This window comes from Macrotis lagotis, chromosome 5 (genome assembly GCF_037893015.1).
Source record: "Macrotis lagotis isolate mMagLag1 chromosome 5, bilby.v1.9.chrom.fasta, whole genome shotgun sequence".
NCBI classification, from domain to species: Eukaryota; Metazoa; Chordata; class Mammalia; order Peramelemorphia; family Peramelidae; genus Macrotis; species Macrotis lagotis.
The window spans coordinates 126,640,825-126,665,889 of record NC_133662.1 but is presented as its reverse complement, the minus strand read 5'-3'; the positions used below and the strand labels follow the sequence as shown (position 1 = coordinate 126,665,889).

Below are 25,065 nucleotides of genomic sequence, written 5' to 3'. Positions count from 1 at the left end.
CTGGGTCCAATGGCCAGATATGAATCAGGACAACTTGAGATGGTCCTGGAAGTGAGGCAGTCAGGTTTAAATGACTTGCCCAAGGTCACCAGATAGTGAGTACCAAATGTCTGAGGTTGGATTTGAACTCCCTTGAAATGACTTCAAGGCGGTGCTCTATCTACTGCACCATCTGGCTGCCCTATATAGATAATTAAAACTGTGGCAGAAGAACTATGGTGAACCAATTGGGAAACTTGAAAAAGGGTCATAAGTTTTAAAGGCTTTTCTAACATCAAAATTCCATAATTCTAATCATTACAATACTTTGACTGGAATAAATAGTTTTGTTGACTGGAATAAACCAAACTAATTGTGAGACATCTTATAGAAATGCAGAAAAGAGAATAGATCTTGAGGCTTTTTGGAATATTTCATTTGGCTTGGGCTTAGAGTAAAGAGAAATCCCTTAGCTGAGATTAGGTTTGAATATTTTTAAATTAAATTTTACTAGAGAATTATTAAAGCAAAATTAAAAGAAGTAAGTAAATAGAAAAGTCTACAGACTATACATTTTTGATTCTAACTTTAGTTAATGTTAAATAGTATCTTAGTACTAATAGTATCAGATTGCTACCTCCTGATTCTTTCACTGTCTTCAGATATATCTAGGTTTGATGGTAATGTTAAAGGAAATTTTAGTGTAAAAGTATATTAAATCAGACTTGTCCACCAGGATATGGTGAAAAATTCAATGTTTCTATCACCTTTTTTTTTTTTTAAGAATAATTATTTTATTTTCTGTTTACACTTTTAGTTTTTTTATTCTTAATTTTTGAATAAAATAAGAATTTCCATAACAAAATAGAACAGGAAAAAGAGGATTGTACATGAAATTGCAAATATATTACATACAACATGCTTTTTCTTTTAAATATATAATAAAATTATCATGTAACTTTCTTCCCCCCACACTAAAGACTATTAGATATAAGTATGTATATGTTTTATATTTACATATGTGCATATATACATATATTATATAGAATCATGCAATACATATTTCTATTTATTAAGTCTGTCAGCAGATAGAATCTTCTTTCATGGGTCATTTGAATTTAATTTGGGTATTCACCATTTTCTCTTCAGATCACATATAGCTTTTGCCTTTTACTAGATGTAAACTTACTTTACTTTTGCCACTAGGCTATACTGCACTTCTGTTTTATATTCCATTCCTTGCTTTTGAGGGTCTTACCTTCATTCTTAATGGTAACCTAACTTCCCTCAGATTTGTTCCAGTGATATGATCTTGTCTGAGTGCTAGAGAGATTTGTGGTGATATATTAATAATTAATAATTAAAATAAATAATCTAAAATAATTGACTTTTCAGGGTTTATTAATGCACTTGTAACTGAATTATGGGCCATTTTGGAATGTGGAAGAGATGATGTTAGAGTAACACATCCCATAACTACTCCAGTGGATCCTATTGACCGAAGCTGCCAAAAGGTAAGAAGTCATTTGGCACATCATCTAGAGTAAGAATTCTTAACCTTTTTTTGTTTCAAGAACCCCTTTAACCTTGCTTCATACAAGGAATCCCAGAAAGGCTACTGTCACTAGATAGCATATTATGTAGCAGGATATATGGATTAAGATGACTGAAAGTATCCTGGTTATGGGGGAGCTTTAAAACTCAAGGAGAGGATTTGACAAATGATAGTGGGGGCAATAGGATGCCAGCAGAATTGATTAAATAGTCAGATGACATGAGCAAATTTATACTTTACAAGGATCACTATGCTGAGTGGAGGATGGAGTGGAGTGGAGCCAGACTCCAGGCAGGGTGACCAATCATTGGTATTTTAGTCATCCATATGTGAGCTGATACGGGAATGGGCATGGTTAGTTGTAATATCAGAAGAGAAAATGGACCATATTGAGAAATACTGTGAAGGTAGAAACAACAGGAGTTCCAGCGGTGAGAGAGCTAGAAATTGAGAATAATTCTTGTATTGTGAGTTTAGACCTGGGAAAAGTAGAATAGGAAAGAAAATGCTAAATGGGTTCTCCAAGAGTTGAACACCTCTAAACTCATTAATAACGATGACACATTGATCAAAGTTGTTTTTTTTCTTTACAGTGTTGTTAAATAAATTATTTTAGTTCTCCTAATTTCACTATGCTTCTGCTCATGCAAATTTAACGAGATTTCTCTGAAACTGTCCATTTTGTCATTTTTTTGAATAGTAGCTTATTACATTCACTTATCATAATTTCTTCAATAATTTCCCTATTGAAGGGTACCCTATTAGTTTCTAGTCTTTTTGGACAAACAGGTAATTTTCAGTTTTTGCTCACTTTGGTGTATAATCCTAGTAAATGCTACAGATGAATTTGAGGGTATATACAATTTGGGGGTTCATATGAAATTATTTTTAATGAAGGCTAAACCCATTCATAGTTCTTCCATCAGTAAATTAATGTGCTTGTTTTCCCACAACTGCCAACAATAGTCATTTTTTTATTGACTTGGCTAATCTGTTGTGTCAAGTAAAATCTAAGAATTTCTTTAATTTACATTTCTCCAATTATTAGTATTTTTATGTATATTTTCATATGCCTGTTGATAACTAGAAAACTCTCAAGGCTATTGAAACTTTTATGTATATTTTCATATGCCTGTTGATAACTAGAAAACTCTCAAGGCTATTGAAACTTGGAGATCTACTTATTCATATCCTTTGATTTTTTACCAACTAGAGAATGGTACTTAGTCTATAAATTTAAATCAGTTCCATATATAATATATGTATATATTATTTATATATACATATGCATGTGCATATGTAAATTTGTATTCATACACACACACACACACACACACACACACACACACACACCTTGGAAATGGGATGACTTTTATCAGAGAAATTTGGGCCTTTTTTTCCAAGTTAATTTTTTCTTTTCAGTTTAACTGCAGTGAATTTAATTTATGCAAATCTTTCTACATTTTATGTAACCAATAGTGTATATTTTATTTACTATCTAGAATTTTATCTGCATTCCCTGTCCTTGTTTTGTCATGAACTACTCCCAGTCCATAGATCATAAAGGGAATTTCTTCCTTGATTCTCTAATTTATTAATGATATGACCTTTTAAGTCTAAGTTTGATCCTCATTTTTTATGGATTGTGAGATATTGCTCTAAACCTAATTTCTGCAAGGTTGGTTTCCAGTTTTCCCACCAAGGGAACAAAGTTTTTTTCATCATATATGTTGTACATCTATCCTGATCTACAGATTAACACTTTTTGAGCAGTGATAGCTGCTTTATTCCTACGGTTCTTTTAATAACATTATTCCTAAATATAGAATTTTGTTAAGTAGTTCATTCTTTGAATTAAGTAAATAAGACATGAAATAGGGAAATAGAGCTTCAGAATTCTTAGCAAGGATATCCTGAATCAACAGTATAAAAGGGAAGAATTCCTTATGGCTTTTAAAACACTATATCTAGATATTTTTATTTGTGGATTATGCTGACTGTAAATGCATTTCCATACTTTCAGCATAAGATTCATAGCCACTCAAGAGTTTAACCTACTAGGTAAGAAAACCTATTTCCTAGAATATTAGATGCAGTATGATGGGTAGTCCCTTGCATTTGGGTAGTCCATTTATGAATTATTTTTAATGTACCAGTGACAAGCACATTAGTGCATTTTTTTAAAAAGTCCATCTGAATGAGTAGGGCTTAGGATCAAATAGAAGTCCAGGCTGCATTGTATTTTGGAGATTAAATTAAGTCATAATTTTTTTTGTTGGTTCTTTATTGGTACTCTCTTTACTCATAGCCTATTGCATATCCTCATCTTGTGCAGTACATATATATATATATATATATATATATATATATATATATGTATTTATCCTTTAACTTATCTCAATATTTGTAGCATGTTTTAGTTCTTTGAGTTTGTTGACTGGATGAGGAACTTCCTGTGATGAAGGACAAACCTAATCACAGCTTGTTGTGATGAATGAAAAACACTTTCTGAGTCATTAATAATCACCTAACAATCAATAAATTGATGGACAGTGGTTTATTTTCAGTAAACAAAGAAACCCAATGGAAAAATTGAATGCCCAAAATATGTATTTTTAAGGGAATACCCGACAGGAGAACTTAACTGTGATTGGTAGACATTTAAATGAGGAGGTGGGCTATAAGCCTTCGGGTTTACCTGCTGAGAACATGACTTGATCATGCGACTCAGCTACCTCTAGAAATCAGGATGGGAATCCATCTTCACCCACACCACTGTGGCTGGTTTTCTCTTTCATAACTTGGTTACCCTAAACTGCAGTGGGAGGGTACACAGAATAATTCTCTCAGAGCAAGTATTGACTAGGGGTAGATTCTGTTCACACTTCAAATACAAACGAGGTCTGCTTGTTGGGTGGAGGACCTGCCCCAGATTGAACAGCTCTGAGTGCTCTGAGAATTGGGGCAATTTCTTTAGTCATGCTCTTAAGAGACTGAATGACTATTCTTCGGAGACTGGTCCCTGAATGAGGAAATAAAAGACTTCTAATTAATAATGGATAATTGATGTGACAGAAAATAATAATTTCTATCATTCCTCATAGATCAGTTAAGGATAATGGTTGTGGTACTAAAATAAACAACTAATTTTTAAAAATAATTTCTTAAATTAAGTTGTTTGATTAAAGAATTTGTTTTCAATTTGCTACTACAAAATGACACATTCACACCAACAAAACTAAAAAAGCATATTCAATAAAGTGATTATAAAACTGGTAGAAATAAAGCAGTTTTACAGCAAAAATAGCCAATAAATCCCAATATAATAAAAATAACAGCAACGTCTACATATAGATATTAAGAGAAAACATCCCAAAATCGGGGTGGGGGGGAACTTCAACATCTGAATCAACAGTGGCTGAGGAGTTCCAGGGTACAGCCTTCAGTGTCCCAATTGGGAAGGTCCCAGGGAGAGCATACTCTCCATGGGTAAAACTTCAATTAGACTAATGTCTATTTAGATCTCATAGAGCTTGAGAACAAGGCTTCTTGCCAGTTTTTTTGGTGGAATAAAACCAAATTTTCCCGGTTGTCAGAGCAGTGAGCCACCGCTCCGCAAACCCCAAGAATTATGGTGTTTACATTCAAGAATGTCCAATTCCTGAAGAGATAGGCAATTTTAATCAAGTACAGGCTTGAGAGTCTTGGCCAGGATCAATCAGGATGTTCAGTGGTTCTTTTAAATACTCAAGCTGTTTTAAAGATGTGCATGAGACCAATCCTGCTCATCTCTCCTTCCTGTACATCAGGGGTGAATTGGGAGTCATTGATTCTCTGGCCTTACCATGAATCTTATATCCTATGTATTAACCATACACAAGTAATTTCTTATTTCAACCAAGTTTTCTTTATAATAGCTCTTTGAACTTTCCTTTTGTTTTTAACATGATACTAATAACGTCATCTAAAGTTTGAGAGATTTTTAATTCCCAAGAACTTTGCCTTATAAGGCAATGATTTTCCCTTAAAATTATATACTGTATTGAAACAAACAAAACTTTATTCTCCTCCATTTATGTCCTTTCTTGTTACTTTCTAAGCATTAGTAATATTGGAATTATGTGTTTGATAATCATATTTTTAATGATTAATGGTTTGTAAGCATAGTAGAATTATACTTGTACTAGAAACCTGAGTTTTTTATTCTTTTTTTAAAAAATTCTTATAATCTTCAACATATTTTATTCATGTATTAATATGTAATTGTATATTGCATATTAAACTACATTAATTATTCTTCAAAAATTCTTAAAATAAAAATGGTATTTTTCCTATAATTAACTCTATTGAAATTAAAATCTCTTTCAATTCTGTTCAGAGATGTTTTAGACCAAATGCATTTATTGGATTGTTTTCACGTAGAGTTGCACTTAATTGAATAATGGAAATAGCACATCAGAATTAATTAAGATTAAATGTGGACTGAATTTTATACACTATTAATGAAGGCTAATCTTTTGTAAATCAATAGGAATTCTAGTGATAATTATATCAAAACTTGCAATAAGGTACAGATGCATAATTTGTTATAAACAATGCAATTGTGAAAAATTTTCTTAAAGGTTTATTAATCAGTTATAATTATCTTGGTTAAATTCAAAGGACTAAAAAATGAACAGCTTTCTAAAGTAATATTAAATAAATATTGGCATGTAATTAAGCTGTATATTATAGTTACCTGATATGAATAAAATTTGAACATATTTTTATGATTGATTTTTAAATTTATATGTGTTTATGTGTATTTGTGTGTATAAGAGATTAAGGAATAGATTTCCCTTATGATCTTTTGAGATATACTGGTATAGTTAAAAGAGGTTGAGCAGTAAAATATGCTTAATTGTAATTTTTCACTTCTATTTGCTAATGTTGTGTCATCTTTAAGTCTTGTCTACCTCTTTGTGACTCCATTTCAAGTTTTCTTGGGAAGGATACTACAGTGGTTTACCACGAACTTCTCCAGGTTTCATTTCTATAGCCACCTCTCTAATTTCCTGATCACTTATCTACAGATTTCTAGAATATTATCCTGCTCAATTTCTCTTCATCCAGTTTTTTTAGTTTATTTGCTACATACATGTTAGATAATTATATGAAACCCAAATTTTCGATCTTAATCTTTTTCATTCAGTTCCACAGTACCTTTCAAGAAAATAGAAAGCCAGCAAATAAGTAATCCAAATCAGCTCAATAGAAAAAAATTTAGAAAATCAGAAGAGTTATAAATGAATTGAAAACCAAAAAAACCCCAAATAAGCCACAAAAACTACAGAACTAATTGTTCCACCTATCTCCCCATTTGCTTGAAATCTTTTTGTGTGGATCTATAGTCCCCCATTCTTTTGGATGTCAGTTGTCCTCAATAACCTGATCCCCCTTAAGTTGAGGCAGAATGCATTTGTCTTTCTAAGGACCAAATTTCTTCTGATAATGACCAGTGTAAGATCCCTATTTACCTTTATAGAATGTCTGTGTGCCCCCCGCCCCGGTGGTACTCCTTTAAACAAGATGTTTGTATTTCTTATTCCCTTTAATTCCTCCCTGTGTCATCAGCCATTCTCCTGAAGGTGCTCTTCCTGTGAGACTACAAATGTTATTTTCCCTTCATCATTAGCATTTGAATTGATTAATTTAATACATTTTCACCTTTCCTCTGTTTTTATTGTGTTTCTATTTCTGTTTCATTTTTCTCATTCTGTTAATTCAATCCCATGATAAACATTGATTCACCTGTAACTATGATATTATGAGGTTTAGCCCATGATGTTTATGTCCTTTTTCTCCAGTATCATTTTTATTTGACCTCTGCTTTTACCCTTGTCTCATTTTGTGCCTTTATAAAGAAATCTTTTACTGGTTTCTTTGTCATTATGCTGTTGTTTTCACGTTTATTCTTGGTTGCTCCATTTAACTTTTTTTGTGTATCTCTTGTCTGTAGTTTTTTAAAACAAAAATTTCTTTCTAAATATGTTTAGAAGAACTCTATTTTATAGATCATCTGAATTTTTTTCTTTAGGGAATTTTGATAACCGTCTGTTTTATCTCCTTACCCCATGCCAATCTTTTCTCCACTTTACTGTAGCACAGTATAATTATCCTACTACCACATTCTATTTGCTTTCCCAACAACCCTGTTTGGACTCTCCATTACCTACCAAATAAAATGCAATTATTTAACCAAGGTTTTAATATCATTCAGTAGTACCCACACTCCTGGGTTTCACATATTCTTATAGCCTAACTGGTCTGTCACTCATCTAGGAAATTAATATTTACTCAATTTTTCTTACCCATCTTCCATGTAAATAGTTCTTTTTTGTCTATTATTTCTTTAAAGCATTTCATTACCATTTTCTTAAATCTTATCTATCTTTCAAAAATTAGCTTAAATTAAATTTTGTGTATCCATTCCATGAAATTAGGTCTTGGTCTCTCTCTCTCTCTCTCTCTCTCTCTCTCTCTCTCTCTCTCTCTCTCTCTCTCTCTCTCTCTCTCTCTCTCTCTCTCTCTCTCTCTCTCTTACGCTTCTAAAATTAAAGATAACTCCCTGTTTTCCTTCAAGGTGCTAACAATGTCAGGTTATTATGTGCCCAAATCACATAATGAGACCACCATAAAAGGATTAGAGAGGTCTGTAAAATTTTGTCAGAAAATTATTTAAAAAAAAAATAGAGCTAATGATGTCCGGCCAGGATGGTGGAGAGAAGACAGGCACTGTGCTAAGGTCTTCTGGTTTCCCCTCAAAAATAACATAAAGAAGCCTCTTGACCAAAATTCCATCAGCAAAGCCCAGAAAGAGAAGCTTGGAGAAAAACACCTGCCTTAAGGTCTGCCTCAAGGGACCATGGGTGAACTGGAGCAGACAGCAGAGAGGGCATGGTGAAGTCAGAGTCCTGGCCTTAGCTGTTACAGCTTTGGTGAATGATGGGCCTGAGGACCAACTTTAGCCACAGATTCTTTGACTGGGGGGAACAGAGGTCTAGTGGGTCCCAGCCAGGTAAATTTGCAGAGCTCTACTGGACATTGACTGTCTGGGCTCAGGGACCTGAGTTTCAGAGTTTTAGCAGAACCCTCTTACCAGAACAAACAGTAACCTCCCCTACACACCTGCACGATCAGGTGTGGGAAGCAGAGCTCCCTCAGCTGAAAGGGAGATTAACTACCCCTGCCCAGGGCCTAGCCCACATTTTTCAAGGTCAACTCAGACCCTGCTGCTGCCCCTTACTCACTGCAGGTCAAACCAACAAAGAGTGCCTCAGATACTCTAGAGAAAGTAACCAGTACCCCCTACTGGCGGGCCCCTGGAGTTACTAAGCCAAGTGAACAAAGCCTCTAGTGATCTCAACACCAAACCTCTGAGAGCCTGCCCCTCCTCCAACACAAGATCTTAGGGAAATGAAGAAAGGACATCAGAAAGGGACACCCACTGAGAATTACTTTGAGAGCACAGATCCTAACCCAGCGAGATCTAGAACATCCAAGGAGAATATGAATTGGTCTCCATCCCAGAAAGACTTCCTTGAAGAAAATTGGAAAGAGTTTAAAAATCAATGGGAAAAATTTGGAAAAGCAACTAAAGAGAAAATTAACACATTGTAAGAGAAAATTTACATCTTGCAACAAGACAACAAATCCTTGGAAAATACAATTGGACAAATGCTAAATGAGAAAAATTATCTCAGGTCCTCAATTGGCCAAATGCAAAAAGAAAATAATTCTCTCAAAACTGCACTTGGACAAATGGAAAACTCCTTCAAAAATAGAATTGACTGGGGCAGCTAGATAGTGCAGTAGAGTACTGACCCTGCAGTCAGGAGAATCTGAGTTCAAATCCAGCCTCAGACACTTAATAATCACCTAGCTGGGTTGTCTTTGGCAAGGCACTTAATCCCATTGCCCTGCATAAAACAAACAAATAAAAACAAACAAATAAACAAAAAACAATTAACCAAACGAAATAGAATTGAACAATTGGAAAAAATAGTTGCAAAAGGTAAATGAAGAAAATTATTCTCTTAAAAAAAGAATATAATGTCTGGACACTAATGACTTCATGAGACAACGAGATTCTGTTCAACATAACCAAAAGATTGAAAAAAATAGAAGAAGATGTAAAATATCAGCAAAACCACTGACCTTAATTATAGATCAAGAAGAGACAATGTAAGAATTATTGGTCTTCCTGAAAACATTGAAGGGAAAAAAAAACCCAAAAAAGCTTGGACTTTAATATTACAGGGATTAGTGATAGAAAACTGCCCTAATATCATGGAACCAGAGGGAAAAGTAGTTATTCAATATGTTGATCCCCTCTGGAAAGGAATCCTAAAATGAAAACACCAAGGAATATTGTGGCCAAATTCCAGAGCTATCATATTAAAGAGAAAATCCTGCAAGCAGCCTGAAAGAAGCAATTTAAATATGAAGGAGCCACAGTAAGTATTATGCAGGGCCTGGCTACATCAACATTAAGGGATAAAAGGGCAAGAAATGAGTTATTCTGTAGAGCAAGGGAGTTTGCAATGCAGTTAAAAATCCACTCCAGCAATGCTGAAAGTTCTCTTCCAGGGGAAAAGATGGACATTTAACAAAATGGTAGACTTCCAACATTTCCTGATGAAAAATTCAAGAGCTAAATAGAAAATTTAGACATTAAACAGGAGACTAAAGAAACACATGAAAAGGTTAAAAAAAACTGCTATCCAGTAAAATGAAACTGGCTATTTTCCCACCTGGGAGAAAGATTCTCATAACTCTTGGTAATAGTAACTCTATTAGAAAGACTATACTTATGGGTGGCTAGGTGGTGCAGGATAAAACATTGACACTGGAGTCAGGAGTACCTGGGTTCTAATCCAGTCTCAGACACGTAATAATTACCTAGCTGTGTGTCCTTGGGCAAGCCACTTAACCCCATTTGCCTTGCAAAAACCTAAAAAAGAAAAAGAATATACTTAGCCAGAAGTGATGTATACTCATGACTTATCTGTGAAACTGCTATCTAATAAGGTAAAATTGGCTATATCCCTACCTGGGAGAGAAACACTCTAATAATTCTCAAGAATTGTAACTCTATTAGGATAGAATATACTTAGCCAGAGGTGATGGACACTCATGAATTTCTGTGACTTAGAATGACTTAAAAGCAATACCTCCTTTAAAAGGTGGGCAGTAAGTAGATGGGATGGTGGAGAGATTGAATGAATTAACTTTCATTTCATTAAGAAGTACAAAGGATCTATTGCAATAGAGGGGAAGAAGGGAGGTGGTGAGAAATGTCTGAATCTTAATCTCATCAGATGTGGCTTAAAGTACATACATTCAGTTAAGTTAAGAAAGGTATCTTACTTTTCAAGTATTAAAAGGGGAAAGGGGGAGGGGGTGAGTAAAAGGCGAACTAATAGAAAGAGAACGAAGAAGGGGCAAAGGAAAATGGGAAAGAAAGAGGATGGAGGTTGGATACAAGAGGGCAAACATACTGAAGGTGGTGATATTCAGAAGTAAAATACTGGGGAATGTGGATTAAGTGAAAAAAAAGGAAAATACAAATAGAGGAAAGATAGCATTGTAGGGCAATAAATAGAGTTAGTACTTAGAACCTTGAATGTAAATTGGATGAACTCTCCCTTAAAATGTAAGTGAAAAAACAGAGTGGATTAAAAACCAGAATCCTACAATATGCTGCTTACAGGAAAACTATTTGAAGCAAAGAGATACATATAGAATAAAGGTAAAAAGTTGGAGCAAAATATATTTTGATTCAACTGAAGTGAAATAAAAAAGCAGGGGTAGCAATTATTATCTCGAACAAAGCAGCTGCAAAAATAGTGTTAAAAGAGATAAGGAAGGAAACTATATCCTCCCAAAAGGTACCATAGACAATAAAGTAATTTCAATACTAAATATGTATGTAACCAATGGTCTAGCATCTAAATTCTTAGAGGAGAAATTGAAGGAGTTACAGGAAGATATAGACAGCAAAACTCTAGTAGTGGGAGACCTTAGCCTCCCACTTTCAAATTGAGATATATCTAACTATAAAATAAATAAGGAGGTAAATAGATTGTAAGAAAAGCTAGACATTATAGACTTATGGAAGAAATTGAATGGGGATAGAAAGGATTATCTCTTTTTCCCCTGCAATACATGGCACATAAAAATTGATCATGTCATAGGACATAAATACCTAATAACCAAGTACAGTAAGGCAGATCACAATGCAATAAAAATCTTATGCATTATTGGTCCAGGGAGCTATAAACCAAAAACTAATTGGAAATTACATAACCTCATTTTAAAGAATGAGTGGATCAAATATCAAATTATAGCAATAATTGTTTATTTTATCCTAGATAATGACAATAATGAAACAACATACCAAAACCTATGGGATACACTCAAGGCAGTAGGCAGGGTATATATATTATAACTTTAAATGCTTACATGAAGAAATTAGAGAAAATGGAAATCAATGAACTCAATATGAAACTAAAAAAATTAGACCAAGAACAAATTATAAATCCCCAATTAAATACCAAATTAGAAATTGTACAAATTAAAGGAGAAATTAATAAAACAATAGTAAGAAAACTATTGAACTAATAAATAAAGCCAAGAGTTGGTTTCATGAACAAACTAATAGTTGATAAACCTCTGGTCAATTTGATTAAAAAAAGAAAAAAGAAAACAAATTGCTAGTATCTTAAATGAAAAAAGTGAACTCATCACCAATGAGGAGGAAATTAAGTAGTAATTCAGGATTATTTTGCCGAACTCTATGCCAATAAATTTGATAATCTAAAATTACAAAAATATGTTGCCTAGGTTAAATGAAGAGGAAATTAAATACCTAAGTAACCCTATCTCGGAAAAAAAAGAAATTCAACAAGCCATTATTGAACTCCCTAAGAAATAGTCTCTAGGATCCATGGATTCTCAAGTGAATTCTATCAAACATTTAAGGAACAATTTGGTTTCAATTCTATATAAACTCTTTGGACAGGTAGGTAAAGACGGAATTTTACCTATCTTTTTCTATGACACCAATGTGGTGCTGATACCTAAACCAGGAATAATTAAAACAGAGAAAGAAAATTATAGACCCATCTCCCTGATGAATATAGATGCAAACATCGTAAATAAATAAAATCTTAGCAAAACAATTTCAACAAGTTATCCATAGGATGATATGTTATGACCATGTAGGATTTATCACAGGAATGCAGGGGTGGTTCAATATCAGGAAAACTCTTAGTATAATTACTTATATCAATAAAAAAACTATCAGAAATCATATGATTATCTCAATAGATGCCGAAAAAACTTTTGACAAAACACAGCACCCATTCCTACTAAAAACACGGGAGAGCAACTTAGAATAATAAGCAGCATTATCTAAAACCATCAGCAAACTTTATATATAATGTGGATAGACTAGAGGCATTCCCAATAAGATTGGGGTGAAACAAGGATGTCCATTATCACCACTACTATTCAATATTGTTTTAGAAATGTTAGCTTCAGCAATTAGAGAAGAAAAAGAAGTTGAAGGAATTAGAATTCGGAAGGAAGAGACAAAATTCTCACTCTTTGTAGATGACATGATAGTATACCTAGAGAATCCAAAAAAAATCATCTAAAAAACTATTAGAAATTATTAGCAACTTTAGCAAAGTTGCAGGATATAAAACAAATCCTCATAAATTCTCAACATTTCCATATATGATTATCAAGGTACAACAGAAAGAGTCAGAAAGAGAAATCTCATTCAAAGTACCTTCAGACAATATAAAATACTTGGAAGTCTAGCTGCCATGGCAGACTCAAAAACTTTTTGAAAACAATTACAAAACACTTCTCAAACAAATAAAATCATATTTTAATAACTGGGCAAACATCAACTGCTCATGGATAGGCTGAGCTAATATAATAAAAGTGACAATTCTACCTAAATTAAACTGCTTGTTGAGTGCCCTACCAATCAAAATTCCAAAAAATTACTTTAATGAGTTAGAAAAAAATATTAAGCAAATACATATGGATAAATAAATAAAAAGTCAAGAATTTCCTGGGACTTAATGAGAAAAAGTGCAAAAGAAGGTGGCTTAGCCCTACCAGATCTAAAATTATAAAGCATCAGTCATCAAAACTGTCTGGCGTTGGCTAAGAAATAGAGTGGTGAGTCAGTGGAATAGACTAGCTACAATAGCAGGAAATGATTATAGCAATCTGCTATTTGATAAACCCAAAGAGTCCAGCTATTGGGATTCAAAACTGTCTTTTCGATAAAACCTCTTGGGAAAATTGGAATTTAGTATAGCAGAAACTTGGAATAGACCAACACCTCACACCCTATAGCAAGATAAGATCAAAATGGATACAGGATATAGACATAAAAAACCATATTATAAGCAAATTTGAAGATAAAGAAGTAGTTTTCCTGTCAGATCTATGGGAAGGGAAGCAGTTTATGACCAAGGAAGAAATGGAGGAAAACATTAAAAGCAAACTAGAAAATTTTGATTACATTAAATTAAAAAGGTTTCACATAGGCAAAACCACTGTTACCAGGATCAAAAGAAATGTAGTAAATTGGGAAACAATCTTTACTACTAATATTTCTGACAAAAGAATAATTTGTAAATTATGCAGAGAACTGAGTCAAATTTTCAAAAAGAAAGCCATTATCCAATCGACAAATGGTCAATGGATATACAAAAGTGATTTACATCTGAGGTAATCAAAGCATCCATAATCATATGAAAAATTATTCTAAATCATTGCTTATTAGAGAAATGCAAATTAAAACATCTCTGTGGTACCACCTCATACCACTCAGACTGGCCAATATGACCAGAGAGGACAATGATCACTGTTGGAAGGGATGTGCGGAATCTGTGACACTAATATGTGGTTGGTGGAGCTGTGAACTCATCCAAACTTTCTGGAAAGCAATTTGGATTTATGCCCAAAGGGCAACAAAAATGTGCCATACCCTTTGATCCAGCAATACCTCTACTGGGTCTGTAACTTGAAGAGATTATGGAAAAGGTTAACAACTTCACTTGTACAAAAATATTCATAGCAGCCCTGTTTGTGATGGCAAAGTTTTGGAAATTGAGTGAATGTCCTTCAATTGGGGAATGGGTTAACCAACTGTGGTATGTGAATGTCATGGAATACTACTGTGCTATTAGAAACCAGGAGGTATGTGAATTCAGGGAAACCTGAAATGGTTTGAATGAACTGATGCTGAGTGAGATGAACAGAACCATAAAAACATAGTACACCCTACAAGCAATAATGGGTGTGATGATCAAATTTACTGGACTTGTTCATTCCATCACTGCAACAATCAGGCACAAATTTAGGCCATCTGCAATACCATTAGTATCCAGAGAAAAATTTTGGATTTGAACCAAGACCAAAGATTATTACCTTTAATTTAAAAAAAAATCTCTTCTCTTATTATGCTATCTCCTATACTTTATTTTTTCTTCCTTTAAGATATGATTCCTCTCTCATCACATTCAACTTAGATCAATGTATACCATGGAGACAATGTAAAAACTAACAGATTACCTTCTGTGGGGGGGGGGGAGAGGCAAGATTAGGGGGGAAATTGTAAAATTCATCATAAAAAAATCTTATTAAAAATGGAGTTAGTTAAAAATGGAGCTTTTATAGAAAAGAATATTTGGAATCTGTAGAATCCAATTTTTAATAGAGTTTTGGTCAAATCATTCATCTTTTCCCATATTTCTTCATTTTTAAAAAGCTCTAGTTTGAACTAGCTGATATTTGAAGTCCTTTAAAACTTAAAACATTATATTTATAACAGGTAATAAATATATGAACATAATTTTAAATTGATGAAATGTATCTGCATACAGTCATATCTGAGTGTTCTTGATTTGGAAATATTTGTGGTTTTAAGCAAAATGTTGAAAATTTAAGCAAAATTTAGAGTAATTTGGTATAATTAAGACTGCTAACACGAGCTTAAAGATGAGGAGAAAAATACATTTTACATACTGTAAATACCTATACGAACCAGTGAAGAAAAACTGTGATTCCTATAAAATGGTAAACTAAGTCAAAAACTGTTCCTTGGTGTGGAAAAGCTTTGAGTTTGGGGTCACTTTAACTTCTTCCTGAAATCACATTTTTCTACAAATCTAAATTGCTTCCATGAGCTAGTAATATGAAGTTAATTTGATTTCTCATTTTTATGCATTAAATAGAAAAGAAATTCTTAACCTGGGTTCTGTAATTTCCCAAGGTGTTCATGGGTCCATTTCAAAGGGGCTATGAACTTGAAATGGGAAAAATGCATCTTTATTTTTACTAATTTGTAACTGAAATTTTGCATTTCCTTCCATTATACATTTTAAAAAATATTCTAAGAAAAGGACCCATAGGTTTCACCAGAACACCAAAAGTGTCCATGGCACACAAAAAAGTTTAAAAACCAAATATACAGTAATTAAAATAAGTGACCCAAGTTGATAGGTTTCTTTCTGTACAATCAAGTGTTTTTAAATACTTTATAACTTTGAAGTTTTTTCATCATGTTTCTTTTTTCACAGTTACTAAATATGAATATGTATTATATGCGACACTTTCTTTAAAATATACTATGAATGTATTTTTGTTAATTAAATATTTTTTTAAAAAGAGATGGATTGAACTCATAATTAAGATCATTGTTCTAGTCTACCTCTTACCTTGTATAAACAAAATTTGTTTCTTAGATTGAATATTTAATAACCTTTTCTATTCTCTTTTCTCTGCTCTCTCCTTTCTCCTTCCTTTTTGCATTCTTTTTCTTTCTGTGTTCTCCATAGGCTTTTCTAACCCTGGTAAATTTATTATCCTATCCTGCTGTTTATGAACTTATAGGCAACCAGGATATTCCAAACAAATCAGAATATTCACTTCGTGAAGTTCCTACATGCATAATTGTAAGTATGTTTTTAGAAAAACCATTATTAGAGATTTATATATTTAGACATTAGATTTAAAACTATTCTGTGAATAAAAGCAGCCTTTCTTTAATTTAAATTTATAGTTAGTTTTTATTATCTCCTCAATGGATTATCCAGATTATGAATTCTACTTGAATGCAGTTTTTGGATGAATCAGGGTATTACATACTTTTGCTGACAGTGCTTTAGATCCCTCCCAGGGTTGAAAGAAAGAAGGATCACACTTGACACATAGAAAGTTGAATTTACCGGTGATGATTTTTTTTGGAACTATATTTTTTACTAAGTGGTGTTAATTTTGGTAAGTATTTTAATTATCTTTAGAAATGTGACTAATTTAGATGTGAACATTTTGGTTTTTGAAGGCATGGTGCTAGTGAGTGAATCATACATGGAAGGGTAGATTAATTATGCCAATTCAAGAACTAGTGGCAGCACTGGTTTGATTATTGTTTAATAGCAGCAAGGGTTGGAAAAAAGGCAATGCATGGTGATAAGATGGCAGACATATAAAGTAAAACTTGGCCCTTCAACTAGATGTGGTTAGTCCAGTGAGTTCCTCGCCAATTAGGACAGTGTGTGTCCCAGGGCACAAAATTCAGAGATGAGTGATTAAGGTCCTCCTATTATTATTCACTCTAATTGTTAGGATGAAGATCAAAAGTTGTTTTGCACATAATGCTTAGATTTAAAACAAACACTTTCCCTTGTCAGGTGATTACACCAGGATACTAGAAGTCTGAATTATTTTATTTTTCATATTTTGTTATCCAATAGTGAAGTACCTTGTGTTTAATAAATGCTTATTGATAGATCAGTTATGATTCAGAAAAAAATCTGTTTGAATCGTACCTCTGATATCTGTTAGTAACCCTGAGCAAATACTTCTCAGCCTCATTTTCCACTGTTAAATGGGGATAATAATAGTATCTATCTACTTCATAGGATTATTGTGAAGATCAAATGAGATAACTTAAGCAACTTGTATATCTTAAAGCACTCTGTAAATGATAGCTATCATATATATAATATTTTACACACACAAAATATATATTTCTACTCATGAAATCCATATATGATGGTATTTATATAGTACTTTTTATATTACATATACGCACATGTTGATTTGTATATATATGTTATATTTTATAACAAAATATAAATGTATTTGATAATTTATCATTTCAATGTTTGATAGAAATTTTCCTTAGAGTTCAGTTGTAGACCTGTTATAATGTCATAGAAAAACCTTGCAATATAGTGAGGATATTTGAGCTATATAGTGACAGAGTTGTCATCACTTATCATAGCTTCCTTGCACTGTTTTTCCAAATTGTGATATTCTTTATATGAACTTCCATTATAATCATGTTCTCTTCTTGGCTAAGTTTATTGCATCTCTGAAAAAAATTTTGACTAGAAATATTATATAAGAAAAATAGATGGCTTAAAAGCACAACAAAATGAATATAGGATAATAACTGCTTGAGAACTGATGTCACACTGGTTCATCTTTTCTAACACTGATTCTGTGAATTTTATATGAACCAAATTTCATATTCCTCTCAATAGATACCTATGCTATAACATACAATATAACTGTCAGCCCTTTCTTTTTCAGGATATTATTGATAGACTTATAATTTTGAATTCTGAAGCCAAGATTCGATCATTATTCAACTATGAACAATCACATACTTTTGGTCTAAGGTATGGAATTCTTTTGTAATCTATATGTTCAATTACATTAAAAAACCAAGCATCTCTTCAGGATGAAAAAATAATTTTTATTGATTTTTTCATGCAAGAACTTTATTATTAATCACCATTTTTATTTTTTTTCATTTGTGAACTCAAAAATATAAAAATAGAAGTTGTTACCTAACTGTTTAAGGACCATACCAGGCAAAAGATACTATTTTTTTAATTTAATCGTTAAATATATTATTCATTGTTATTTTGCTTTATAAAAATGTCACATTCTTTGACCTAAATTTCATTTCATTTAACTTTTTTAAGAACAATAAATTGCCTGCTTCAGAAACTTCAGTGTGAATTGAAGCCTTCTTAAGTCTAGAACAGAATCTACTCTCATCACAGTATAGATTTGCTTTTGATGGGATATAGTGAAATATTTGTCTCAACATTGATTGTTTCAATATTCATTATAGTTTGGATTGTATGAATTTTTGTTGTAACCACAAGAGTGAAACTTTTATGTTTTAACTATTAAAAGCTAATTCAACAAATTTTAATAGCTAATCAGGAAATGGCTATTGGAAGTATGAAGATAAATATGACAAAATATTTTGGAAATATTGAGATACACCATTTTTAAATGTTAGTCCAATTTTAAAAAATATATTTTTGTTCTAGAAAAAATTCATAAAAATCTTTCCAAAAAATACTAGGTTTTAAAATATTTGCTTTAAATAATTTTTTCAGTATTGTCAGCAAGCAAAATTTTTTAACCTAAAAACTTGTTCATTAAAAGAATGATGTTGTTGATGGGCAGAGATTTTTTCACAGATAAAGCTGTTAACTTTCTTTAAAAGTTGATTTATTTTTAAAAGCTTTTAAGGATACTTTTTGTTTTTAAATCACTCATTCCTGGATATATTTTCCCTAAAATCTACAATTTTGAGCATCAAACAGTTTTGTGCATTTTGGATTTTTGTGTATTTTAAATATGATTCATTAATCTAAAGAATCTGTGCATTAAGGTACTTATTCATTTCTTATTTCATCTAATTTTTGATGATAATGGAAGGTAACTATGTGGGAAAGGAAGTTAAATGACTTCCAAGTTCCATGATTGCATGCAACTCCTGGTAATACTTTAATATAGACACTTTTTTGGTGCTTTTAGTTCATTAGATATTTTATTTGTAAATTTTATTTATTTTAAGACAATGGTTTTTTTTAAGTGACTTGCCCAAGGTCACACAGCTAGGCAATTATTAAGCATCCGAGGCCAGATTTGAATGTAGGGCCTCTGGAATTACATGTATTTTTCTCCTCCCAATTCATGTTTCATGCTAGGAGGAGCTGGTGTCATTCTCTAAGCTTTTTGGTAGATGCTTTTTAAAAATATACATATATATATATATATATATTTTTTTAATTTTTGTACAAATGATCTTTTCTTTATACATTACCATAATATTCTTGTTTAACAATATACATAATACCCCCTTCCCTCCAAAATATAAACTCTCATGAGCAAGAAAGGAAAGAGAAAAAAAATAAAAATAATAAAAAAATTAAAAAAATGTGCTTCAGTCTGTGTTACAACACCACCAGTTCTGTTGCAGGTGGACCACATTCTTTATGATAAGTCCATCACAAAAACTACTTCCATATTTTTCCACTGTTGCCATTGCTAATTGCAACTCCCTCCATTCATACCTCCCCACTACCATATATATATATACATATATATATATATATATATGTATATATATTTTCTCTCTCTCCTTTCACTCTGTCCCTCTTCTTAAATGTGCTGTAGGGTACCTGAGTGTTGCAGAAGACTGATCACCAGCCCTGGGGCCAAGAGGCCCCAAGCCCACATACGACCCCTAAGGCCCAGCAACCACCTGGGCCTGTGGTCCCAGACAGGCCATCCAATCCCAGCCCCTAGCTAGAAGTAAAAAAAGAGAAAATGTGTTATATCTGACCACTCTCCCCCAGGGTCCACCCTCTCCTCCATCACTCACATCTCCCCACTTCCCCCTGTCCCTTTTCTTCTTCTTCTTGATGTCTTTAACCCATTGAGTATATATGTTGTTTCCTCTCTGAGCCACTTCTGATGAGAGGTTCAATTCCGTCAGTCCCCCTTGCCTTCCCCCCTTCTATATCATTGCAAAAACTGATTGTAATAAAAAAATCTTATTATATGAAATATCTTAGCCTATTCTACCTCTCCTTTCTCTTACTCCCATTACATTTCCCTTTTAGCCATTGACTCCATTTTTACAATATATTATATCTTCAAATTCAGCTCTCTCCTGTGCTTCATCTATATAAGCTCCTTCTACCTGCTCTATTAAATGTGAAGTTTCTTATGAGTATTATTAGTATCATTTTTATATGCAGGAATGCATGCAGTTTATCATCATCAAGTCCCTCATATTTTACCCTTTTCCTCCACTCTCTGTGCTTCACCTGAGTCCTGTATTTGAAGATCAGACTTTCTGTTCATCTCTGGTTGTTTCAACAGGAACAATTGAAATTCTCCTGGTTCATTGAAAGTCCATTTTTTTTTTTCCCTGGATGAGCATGTTCAGTTTTGCTGGGTAGTTGATTCTTGGTTGCATTCCTGAACTCTTTTGCCTTCCGGAATATTATATTCCAAGCCCTACAAGCCCTTAATGTAGTTGCTGCTAAGTCCTGTGTGATCCTGACTGCAGCTCTACAATATTTGAATTGTGTCCTTCTCGCTGCTGGTAATATTTTCTCTTTGATTTGGGAGTCCTGGAACTTGGTTATAATATTCCTGGGGTTGGTTTTTTTTTTTTTTTTTTTTTGGATTTCTTTCCAGGGGAGTTTGGTAGATTCTTTCAATTTCTATTTTGCCCTCTTCTAGGATATCTGGGCAATTTTCCTGTAGGAATTCTTTAAAAATGAGGTCAAGACTTTTCTTGATCATGACTTTCAGGTATCCAAATAATTTTTTCTGAATCTGTTTTCCAGATCAGTTGTTTTTGTTGTTGTTGTTGTTTTTTTTTTTTTTATGTTTTTGCAAGGCAATGGGGATAAGTGGCTTGGCTGGGTAATTATTAAGTGTCCGAGGCCGGATTAAAACTCAGGTACTCCTGACTCCAATGTTGGTACTCTATCCACTGCACCACCTAGCCACCCCTATCAGTTATTTTTTCAATAATATGTTTCACATTTTCTTGTAGTTTTTCATTCTTTTGGTGTTGAAGTATTGTGTCTTGAGTTCTCATAAAGTCAACAACTTCATTTAGCTCTATTCTAGATCTGAAGGATTTGTTTTCCTCAGAGAGCTTTCTTATCCCTTTTTTCCATCTGACCAATTCTGATTTTTAAAGCATTCTTCCCCTCAATAACTTTTTGAACTGTTTCATCCTTTTGACCTATGCTGGTTTTTAACATGTTATTTTCTTCAGCATTGTTCTGGATCTCCTTGACTAAGCTGCTGACTTTGTTTTCATGTTTTTCCCTGCATCTCTCTCATTTCTTTTCCCAATTTTTCTTCTATCTACCTTACTTGATTTTCACAATTATTTTTTGAGCTCTGTCATACACTGAGTCCAACTTTTGTTTTTCTTGGAGTCTTTAGATGCAGGAGCTTGAACTGCCTCATCTTTAGATTAAGTATTTTTGATCCTTCTTGTGATCATAGAAAATGTATTTCTCAATGGTGTTCCTCTTTTTTCTCTGTTTACTCATTTCCCCAGCCTGTGCCTGGTTTTGGGGTGCTTCCTGTGCTTTTGAGTATTATTGCGACACCCCCCCCCAAGGATCTAAGTGTCTGAAGCTCTGTCTTCCCTCCTGTGAATGTGGGTGAATGACCACAAGTGCACCCCTCTGCCATGGGGCTGAGGGGGGGGCTGCTGTTCTATGGGGGGGCCTAGACTGTGATCAGGATCTGAATGTGGTCAGAGCCCCAGAGTTCTGTTCTAGGTACAGAGGACAGAACTCGGAAATCTCTCTCCACTCCCCTACTTTTGGTTGGCTGAGCACTCAAGGCTTAGTTGCCTGCAGGCTCCTGTGTATGGGCTCTGTCTGCTTCTATTAACTGGATCTGAGCTGCTGGGGCCACAGTTGCAAGCTGAGTGTCCTGAAGGCTAGGCTTCAACATGCTCACTCTGGCAGGGGTCCCCCCCGCCATGCTGATCTTTCAGGTAGTCCCTGGTGCTCCCCAGGGTTTTGGTCAGGAAATTGCCTCTGCTGCCATGAGCCAAGTCTCCCAGGCACCCTGGGGCAGCCTCTGGGAAGCTGAAGTTCCTTCACTCTGGCAGCCGTCCCTCTAACCCCATGGACCAGAGCCTTTCCACTATTTTTCAGGTTATCTTGTTTTGGAGAATTGCCTCACTGGATCCCTCTGTGGGTTCTGTCTCTAGAAAATTTACTTAAAGTTGTAATTTGTAATTATGGTGAGAGCCCCTAAGAGAGGCTCTTCTCCTGTGGCCATCTTGGCTCCATCCCCTAATTCATTAGGTATTAATGGTCTTTGATGTAAATTCTTTTGAAAAACAGTGCTCAAAATGCAGGTGATGTAATTTGACATTCTATAAGAGGAAAAAATCGAACTCTCACACACATTACAGAAATGTAGAGGAATGTGAGAACAGAATTAAACACAGTGGGAAGGAATAAATGGCACCAAATCAGAATAAAAGCAGAGACAGAAGGAGTTGACAAGGTACTCCTAGACTTTCCCCCATCCTCTCTGCTCACAAAATATTTTTAAGATGTAATGAATTTTTCTTAATTTAAAATATTTTTTAACCTGTATCTTCAGACTCATCAAAATTACTAACATCTTATTTTTCCCAATATTTAGGTTATTAAGTGTATTATGCTGTGATCTAGATACCCTTCTACTTTTAGAGACTCAATACCAAGTGTCTACAATGCTGTTAAAGGCTCAAGAGGAAAATAGTTTAGAGAATACTGGAGGCCAAAGGTAAGAAATATCTTTTAAAAATCTCATACCAGGGGCAGCTAGGTGCCGCAGTAGATAGAGCATGGCATTGGAGGCAGGAGGGCCTGAGTTCAAATTTTATCTCAGACATTTAATAATTACCTTTGTGGCACTTAACTCCATTGCCTTGCAAAAATTAAAAAAAACACCTCACTAACCAAAGAGGGAACCAGATTCACAAATCTGATGCTTACTTATGTATTCATATGGAGATCTACAATGTGTAAGAAGTAGTAAAGGATTTTCAATGATAAGATATGGCAAAGTATTTGCAAATTAAAAATAAATAAATAAAATAAAATAAATCCTATAAATCATCCACCTTCATTTTAAGGTAAATAAATGTATACCTTGAAAAAAATTACCTTGAGTGTTTGTTAATTTTTTCCCAAATTCTCATTTTTTATACTACCTCCTGCTTTTTTTGGAGGTCAGTATCTTAATTTTAACATATACCATTATGAAAATAAATGCAAGTAAATGAAAATATGAGCATCCAGATGGCACAGTGGATACAGTACTGGAATTTGATTTCAAATCAGATACTGACCTGGAATCTGATTTCAAATGTAACCCCAAGACATTTAAGACAAGTCAGTTAACCCTGTATGTCTGTTTCCTCAGCTGTAGAAGAGCTGAATCATGCCAAGTAAATCCAAAATGGGGACATAAAAAACTAAACCTAACTCAACAACACCACTAACAACTTGCTTTGTTTTTTTTGTTGTTGTTTGTTTTTTTTTAATCCCAGGGACTTTATAATTGATGGCCTGTCAGTCGAAAGAAATCACGTTCTGGTTAGAATAAATCTTATCGGTGGTCCTTTAGAACGGATTTTACCACCTAGAGCCATCCAAAAAGTAAGTCATAGAAATGTTCTTCTCCATATATATTCATTTTATACAACACACTTTTAAAATTTGGTAACAGAATAGCCTAATATAATAGTTTCATTATCTCTATTGTCTATATTGTATATCATTATTGTCTATATGGCTGTCTATATGTGTGTTTGTGTATATATATATATATATGTATATATATATATATATATATATATAATAGATATATAGTCCATATCACACTAATTTTTTGAACCTATTTGAAGTGCAGTTATGCTTGTTTTATTTTTATTACAATTTAATTCTTCATTTCCAGCATTTATAAAAGATATTGAGGAGAAAACCCAAGGCATACTACTTCTTTTACTTCCTCTTTCTGTTTAGCTTTGAATTATTACTTTCTGTAGTGTATAATTTTATAAAAGGTTTTTTTTAATTTCATTGACCATTTCAGTCTCTTTATGCCCTTATTAAAATTCACATATTTTATTATTTGTTAATGAAGTTTTTTCTTAAGTATTATATTTCTCCTGTGATTGATAAAGAAGAAATTAAAATTGCTATAAGCAGAGGGGACAGGCAGAATGTTGAATAAAATTGATGCTAACATTTTGTTTTTCTTTGAGGGCTATAATTTTCAACAAGGATGAGAAAAAGTAAAACAACATTGTCTGCCTTGGTTAACTATAACAAATTTCAGTAGCACAGTTTGGATATTAGTATGTGTCAGTCTTTGATCTAAAGTATAATATTAAATGATGGTATCAAATAAGATTTTGTAAAGTAGGCAATAATTCTAAAAATTGATTCATGGCTGATATCGGTTATTTTTCCTTTTTTTTAGGGTAATGATCCATATCCTTGGCCAATGTTTTCATCATTCCCATTGCCAGACTGCTATCTTTCAGATGCTTCTCAAAGAGTTGACCTGAAACAAGGTGAAATATTTCTGTTACCATAAATTAA

At 33.3% G+C, this 25,065-nt stretch overlaps 1 protein-coding gene across 9 annotated transcripts in view; it reads left to right on the top strand.

The window, feature by feature from the left end:
* The window catches only part of TBC1D32 (TBC1 domain family member 32), a 243,140-nt gene that overhangs the window by 112,256 nt on the left and 105,819 nt on the right, over positions 1–25,065 (top strand). For all 9 annotated transcript variants that reach the window (XM_074187466.1, XM_074187468.1, XM_074187465.1 and 6 more), the window contains 6 exons: positions 1,375–1,493; positions 16,441–16,557; positions 18,203–18,291; positions 23,117–23,239; positions 24,009–24,117; positions 24,944–25,037. In XM_074187466.1, the coding sequence (XP_074043567.1) occupies positions 1,375–1,493; positions 16,441–16,557; positions 18,203–18,291; positions 23,117–23,239; positions 24,009–24,117; positions 24,944–25,037 (651 nt within the window). The remainder of the gene's footprint in view (positions 1–1,374; positions 1,494–16,440; positions 16,558–18,202; positions 18,292–23,116; positions 23,240–24,008; positions 24,118–24,943; positions 25,038–25,065) is intronic.